At 42.1% G+C, this 7,053-nt stretch overlaps 1 protein-coding gene across 3 annotated transcripts; it reads right to left on the bottom strand.

Moving 5' to 3' along the window:
- Positions 1 to 1,859: 1,859 nt before the first annotated feature.
- On the bottom strand, positions 1,860 to 6,918 carry spice1 (spindle and centriole associated protein 1). 3 transcript variants are annotated; one of them, XM_008307983.3, is made up of 18 exons: positions 6,564 to 6,917; positions 6,258 to 6,353; positions 5,836 to 5,883; positions 5,561 to 5,701; positions 5,316 to 5,424; positions 5,106 to 5,224; positions 4,926 to 5,014; positions 4,722 to 4,828; positions 4,520 to 4,645; positions 4,136 to 4,422; positions 3,922 to 4,053; positions 3,712 to 3,838; positions 3,501 to 3,602; positions 2,972 to 3,411; positions 2,582 to 2,768; positions 2,430 to 2,496; positions 2,175 to 2,244; positions 1,861 to 2,083 (listed from the first exon to the last, which is right to left on the bottom strand). In XM_008307983.3, the coding sequence occupies exons 2-18, from the start codon at positions 6,351 to 6,353 to the stop codon at positions 2,027 to 2,029; spliced, it is 2,304 nt and encodes a 767-aa protein (XP_008306205.1). In that variant the 5' UTR covers positions 6,564 to 6,917; the 3' UTR covers positions 1,861 to 2,026. The 3 variants fall into 3 exon arrangements, with proteins under 3 accessions (XP_008306207.1, XP_008306205.1, XP_008306204.1); XM_008307982.3 differs by having other exon boundaries at positions 1,861 to 2,244; positions 5,322 to 5,424; positions 6,564 to 6,918; XM_008307985.3 differs by lacking the exon at positions 3,501 to 3,602 and having other exon boundaries at positions 1,860 to 2,244; positions 6,564 to 6,918.
- Between the last annotated feature and the right edge of the window lie 135 nt (positions 6,919 to 7,053).

The raw sequence follows: 7,053 nt of genomic DNA, 5'->3' as shown, positions 1-7,053 counted from the left end.
TCAGTGTGTATGTCAAAGTGACTCGAGCCTCTACTGAGGTGAAGTGGGGGCAGATTTACATAAGTAAAGAAACGCCCACCCACCACTACACCCACGTGTGTCTGTTAAGGGCACCAACACATTCATGTCTCCCAACATCCTCACTCCCCTCTGCAATATTTCCTCCCGTCATTCAAACTTATTCCAGGTTGCAGGTGTGAATATGAGGAGTAAATTGGAGATGGTCACATGGGAACCATGTTTATCACCCTGGGGAGGGGGCATTGAGAGGCACCAGGGTGGGGTTAATCCCCATTCACCCGGTTCTTCAGCCAGACGGTCAGGGCACAATAAGACCCTCCTGCCTCCCCCTGAGTCTTCATGGAGACCTCTGACCCTACTTTTGCGACTGCCGCTCCCTGAGCCCTTTATGCCTCCGCTCTGTGATTATCTACAATATTTACTCCCATTGATTTAAACGCTGACCATTGTCGTCGCCCACACTGCTCTCCTGACTGACTAAAACACTCAAGTGCTCCTCCGGCGTCAATCCTGGAAAAGCAAACACCACCTGAAGAGGAAAAGAAGCAGATTACACACACTTCCAGTTGACTTTTTGATTGAGGCCCCGAGTGGACGAACAGAAGAACAGCAGTGAGTGAGGTGACAAAGTCAAGTTAGTCCCTGTTGTTCTGAATGTCTAACTTCAGTATGATCGTAGCTCTTACTGCAGGTGGAGCTGCTAAAGCAGTTGTAGAAGTTTAGATATGTTGTACTCCTGAATGAACATCCAAGTCATTTTACATCTTGAAAACACAATTACATTTTAGTGTTCAGTAAGAATGCCGGCAGCAGCACAAACAGACAAAGACAAAAATCCTTTTCCATTCTCCACGATTCAAACCGTTAACTTGTGGCAGCGTCTGAAACGATGCTAATCGCTGACTTATTCACACGAGTTAATGCTTACAACAACACAAAACAACTGCCCTGCTCCTGTTGCTATTCTCAAGTCACTGTGACAGGGAGACAATAGCAGGAGTGGAAAAAAAAATAAATTAGAGAAACCACAGCGACCAAGATAAACAGATTTTGGACATGAATCAAGTCAGAAAGAAAAAAAAACAAATGTTTGTGTGTGCCTGCATAGTTGTGTTTGTGTTCTATAAATAAGCACAAAAGCCCATAGTTTAGCTGAAGCCACAGTGGAGATGAAAACAAACTCCTCTCTCTCTCAGATGCTTTTTATCTCTGTGTAACACACACATACAGAACCTCCACCTCCTTCAGGACAACACACACACACACACACACACCAAGAAATGGAAATAAACGATGACTGCATCAAATCACAGCCTCAGGAGCAGAGGAGCTCACAGACAGTCTGACCACACAGCTGTGGAGAGTGATGTTGTAGAGGTGTAGTTGAACAGCGATGCTGCGTTAAACTGTTGTAACAAGTGAAACAGAAGTGAACCTGAAGTGTCAGCCAGTGTTTTTACAGCCATGAGTAACTACACCATTTATCTTCAGCTGAATATTTCAGCAAAATACTTTAAGTCTGGAATGTAACCGCAGCTCCAGATGTTGAAGAACGTGTCAATGATGTGACTAAAGTCATGCAACATACACTCAAATCACCAGGAAGTTCCCACTGCTACAGCACGACAGACAGTTCATGGAGCCAAAGACTTTTTCACCTATTTGCATTCACTCAACAGCAGAAAGAAACAAAATGGAGGGAAAAAAAGAAAATTCCTAGGGAAACTTTTCTTCCCATTTTGAATATATCATGTTTCTTGCTTCCAAAGACACATTGGAACTGTGATTTTTTTTGTCTTAACATTTAGAATATTCTGTTTACACTATTATTCATGAAATGAAAATTTACACCAGAAATATGATTCCACACAAAGCACCTTTAATCAGTTTAAAATCACATCACTACCCTCCAAATAAAAAACAGAAGTTGATGAAATAATTAGCTAAATTATTAAATAACAGGTATTATATTACAGTTGTCTTCAAGTTGAATAAAAGTTCGTCTTTATCTCACGTGAGCAGTTAAGGAAAACCAGCCGTCTTTCTCTCTCTGCCTCTCTGTCTGTTTGAGAAAACAGTGTCACTTACGGAATAAAATGTAATGTACACTTATGTGTATGTCTGTATCTGTGTGTGAGAGTCTGTGCCTGCACCTGTTTTCTAACGTTGTCTTCTGTAGTTTCGTCTTCAAATCCGTGAGAGGGCGCTAAAGACGCATCATAGCTGCAGTACAGAAATCCAGTATATCTCACAGAATGTTCTCAAATGAAATCTATTTTTCCTTAAATTTACCATAATAAATACATGCTAAATACCTGATTAAATATATTTACTAGATAGTTTTAAATTATTTATTTTTATTTAATCAAATATTTGATTAAATGAAATGTTAGTTCTGTTGTAGTTACCGTCTGTCAACACCAGTCTGTGACTGAGGCTCCTTTGTAGGCATGTGTACCAGTCCCTCTGGACTGCCTACAATAACATAATGAAACTGAAGATGTAGTAACCAATCACTGCCTCTGACTGATGGAGTCGTGACTGACAGCAGACCTCGTACCTGTTAAAGGTGGGCTCAGGGCAGACGGAGGTATGGGGGAGATGGAGGGAGACGTTTTCAATGAAACGCTGTGTTTCTGTTGTTCGATTAGCTCCAGCAGTCGGCCCCTGGCTGCCGCACTCTGTCTGTTGAGTTCTAGGAGGCGCTGTTCCACACCGCTCACACCGACTGTTCCGGGAGATGTCGTCTGAGCAGGAGAGGAGACACAAACGTGAATCAACCATCTCAAATACTGATCAGTGACAGATATAGATAGTGATGGTTGGAGGGAGGTTTTTAGAGGATGAAGAATAAACTTTATTGCCCCTTGTTTTCATTTTTTGTCTCCTATTTTCCTTGAGTAGACAGGTATAAAGTCTAAACCAAAGAAAAGTGTGTTTCACGTCTCACCTGATGGGTGACTTGGTGTTTATCTGTAAGGTTCTGGTTCCGTCTCCCTGTCCTGCTGGACACAGACGTCCTCCTCTCTACAACACTCTCGGGTGTAGTTTTTCCACTAAGACTGGAGCTCAGTCTTCTCTCCTCACCACTGCTGGTGCTGCTGATGGTCGATCCACTGACACCTGACCTGAGGCTCTGAGACTGACCCAGCTGAGCTCGGATCATCTGGTTCTGTCTGCTCAGCTGAGCAATCTCAGCCTGCACGGCCTCATGGCTGAACTGCGAGCTGAGAGCTTCAGACACCTGGGAGCGTGAGGAGGAGGAGGGGAGGCTGGTGTGAGGAAGGCTAGTGAGGCTCGATGATGAACTCTGGAGATGAACGGGAACAAACTGCTGCTGCTTCTGGTGGTGGTGCTGAAGCTGCTGCTGTGAGTGTAAAGGCTTCATTACTGTGAAGAGAAAGTAGAAATGTGAATCTAATGACATAAAATCACTCAGTCAGTTAATATAAATCAGATCACAGCTTTGATTTAATCACCATTAAACTGCTGCCAGTGGTTTGCCTGTCGAGGGGGTGACAGAAGGACGGCAGGAGATACGGGGGCTTGTGCTTGGTCACGGACAGGCACAGACTGACAAACTGTGTACCAGTAATTTCTATGTTAAAATATATATATATATAAATAATTTCCTTTTATTGGACAACCATTCATGCCCATGCATGCAGAAACACTTTATTAATTATTAACCTGCTCCTTTAATGTTACAGTCCTGACAAGGGTCAGCGTCCGGCTGCAGTAAACCAAGACTTCCGATCAACATCACCACAGAGTCAAACTTCTGCTCCAGCTCTGAGATCCGCTGCTGCAGTCCCACCTGAGAAGACACACCAACACAGTCATTCAACGCTGCTCCAGTGTGAACAATAACCTGGTGTAGGACCTTGATCTGTGTCAGACCTGCATGGTGGCTGCTTCCTCTCTCAGAGTCATGGTCTCTGCTGTGAGAGCGTCGATCAGGTCCTGCTGCTCCCTCAGCTCCTCCTCCCATTTCTTCCTCTCCTCAGTCTGTTTCTGAATTTTCTCTTCAGTCTACAAAGATGGGAAATCAGGTACAGCTGAACTGAATGGCATCTACAGCAGAAGCAATGCAGTTATTGCAATGAAACTGTACCTTTCTTTGGTGCTGCACTAATCGTGCCATTGTGTTGATCAGAGCCACAGAGAATCCAGTCAGGCCTTGTGTTCTGTGCTCTTCTGGACTCTGTGCTTTCTCTGGTGCTGAGTCAGGACCTAGATTATCCAGTTCTGCCTCTACCTGACCCAACATGGTCTGCAGCAGACCCAGAGTGGACTGGTCACCACTGAGAAATGCCACAGAGGAACCATTCACTTCTGAAATTTGGGAGACGGACTTCCTGTTCCTGCTGGTTCCACTGCTGGTTTGACTAATAGATCTTTCTGCACAGTGAAGACAATGGAATCAGGGATGTTATGTCACATATGCAAATCTTTTTTATCAAATTTCATAGAAAACAAAGTAGTTCCTAGTAATTACCTGAATGGTGGAAGGGCAGGTCAGGGTTGAGAACATGAGAAACCAAGTCAGTTGATTCCTCTTCAGCTTCTTCTGCTTGGTTACGCCTGGGTCGAACACGCTCCACAGCCAATGTAGCATTAAGAGCTAAAAGCAATGTGAGATTAATCTGATTGTACACAGTATATTTGCTGATTATCTGTGGTTCACGTGGTCTACTAACCTGCTTGGTTTGGTGCTTTGCCTGTGGTGCGAGGTGTTCCAGGGACATGGCCTTTCTGATGTGTTGCTCTTCTGTGGGACTGTGCCTTCATATTTCGTACATTGGCTCTTCAAAAAAAATAGTGTAAACATGGTCATGGAAATAACTTTAATTCCACAGCTTCATGGGTTTGGCATAGTGTCTTTGTAAATATTACTGTAGTACCTTCTGATTACAGAATACTCTGGACTGCCACAAAAATGTGCATCTTCATCACTGAGGTCTTCTTCTGAATGCTGTAGTTCATTAAGAGCCTGAAATTGGCATTTAAGACTCTCAGTACATGAAAACATACAAAAAAAAATATGAATGTGTTTATTAATAAAACCATTTGACCAAGAACACCTGCTGGTCCATCATAGACTGGCTCAGCAATGACAGCTGAGTTGGAGGATCTGGTCTCTGGACAACAGGAGGTTCTGAGTCAGAGCCACAGTCTGGAGCTATGGTCACACTGGGATGACCTGTCACACACAGACACAAACATTGTGTTATTTGACTATGAATAAAAAAAAATCTATCTTTACAAAATTTTAACTATTTTAACTTTTTTACTTGTACCAATCCGCCTGCGAGGAGCATCTCCAAACAGGTCCTTAACCACAGCCAAGGTTCTGTCAGAGCGAGCCAACACATCCTGCAGCAGCATCTGGTCAGACAGCACCTGCAGTGTTAACATACATATGATTGTTTTAAACTCAGGACAATGAGTGAAGATTCACAATGCATCAGATTGTGTGAACCACAGATATATCTTTACTGTAGCTCATAATTCATGGTTTAAAATCCCACTGACAGACCTCTCTGATGATGCTGAGACTAGTCTGGTCCAGAAGTGGAGGACTCCCTGAGCGTTTTAGGCGGCTTTTCAGAGCTTTTTCTCTCAGTTCCCACTGAGCTGCAGCCTTGTTATGGGACTTGTGAATCTCATGTCGATGACTCTGAGGCAGATGATGACAATCATAATTTTGTTTATTAATATAATTAAGTATGTATATTACATTAAAACTACAAACAGTATTTAAAGAAGACAAATATCATTGTTCTGGTGAAGAAAAATCAACACCATCCTCACCAGCTCAGCAGGGGTCAGCTTGTGCACAGAGAGGTCATTGACAGTGCTCTGGAAACAAATAACAATATGAAGGCACTTGTAAAAGTATAATAAACACAAAAAACATTATTCCTATTTCTAAAGTAATACTTAAACAAACCACAGGTGATATTTAAATATAAATTCAAGACATTTCTTGACTATATTGTTGTCAGGCCTGGGACGACAAGTAAGACTCTGGCTCCCTCTTGTGGCAGTTAGTTGAAAAAACATTAATTTATTTTAAAACCATTTTTGCAAAAGAGAATCTAGAAACATATCAGAAAAACAATACAGGGAGGGGAGAGGGGAAAAGAATAATTTAATTCCTGGTTTTATATAGAATAATAATTCCACCTTTTAACATCACATGTTTCCCTGTTTGTGAATATGTCTGTACTCACCACCCATTCTTTTTTGGCAGCTGTTGTCCTCTTTAACCTCAGAGGCTTCTTCCCTTTATTGTGATGTTGTGACCGCCCGGTTTTCAAAAAAGACATCTGGGCAACATATAGCAAAGTAGGGTTAATAGTGTAAAATCTGGAATTATCCAGACACATTCAGAGACGTGTGGTATAGAGTAATAAAATAAGCTCCAAATGACACCTCTTTGTCGTTAACGTTAGTGTCTGCTAGCATAAGGACGTCAATTTGAGCAAAAAGTTAGCTAACATGAGTTTTTAAGCAAGGATAGCTTCATTAGCACTTACATCGCCCGGTGTGACTTCACGCCACGTCACAGCTGCATTGATGAAGCTCAGCGTTAGCCTAGAGTTTAACTTAAAAACTGAGAACTTCAAAATTGTTAACTCCTCTCATGTGTCGTTTGTTTTGGGGTTTTGTGATAGATTTTCAACGGTTGGCGCCACTTCCTGTGCCGTTGTTGCTACGGACACCGTCACACCAAGGTGTTTGATGGGAAATAGAGTACAGAAAAGCGAGGCACGTAAAACCAATGGCTCAATAGTCAACGAAAGCAGAGTAGACTTCATTCTTAATAAGAACTCGTAATTATATTTCCATTTTTCTTAAACTAATTGGTTAAGTTAGAACACATTTTACACACCTTGAGGAATGGGAGAATTCTGACATTATAATTCCGACTTTAATCTCAAAATCTTGAAAGGAAGTTAGAATACTGACATAGATTTTATAAATTCTGTGGCAGAATTCTGACTAATCCTAGAATTCAAAAATAAC

The sequence above is a fragment of the Cynoglossus semilaevis genome, chromosome 3, assembly GCF_000523025.1.
Source record: "Cynoglossus semilaevis isolate Cse_v1.0 chromosome 3, Cse_v1.0, whole genome shotgun sequence".
Lineage (NCBI taxonomy): Eukaryota > Metazoa > Chordata > Actinopteri > Pleuronectiformes > Cynoglossidae > Cynoglossus > Cynoglossus semilaevis.
The sequence above is the reverse complement of the archived record's forward strand: the minus strand, read 5'-3'. Positions and strand labels throughout refer to the sequence as shown.

Coding starts and splice junctions, on each gene's coding strand:
- spice1 (XM_008307982.3), bottom strand. CDS start 6,353: ATGTCTTTTTTGAAAACCGGGCGGTCACAACATCACAATAAAGGGAAG. Junction 4,646..4,721: donor CAAAGCACCAAACCAAGCAG/GTTAGTAGACCA, acceptor CATTGCTTTTAG/CTCTTAATGCTACATTGGCT. Junction 2,769..2,971: donor AACACCAAGTCACCCATCAG/GTGAGACGTGAA, acceptor TCTCCTGCTCAG/ACGACATCTCCCGGAACAGT.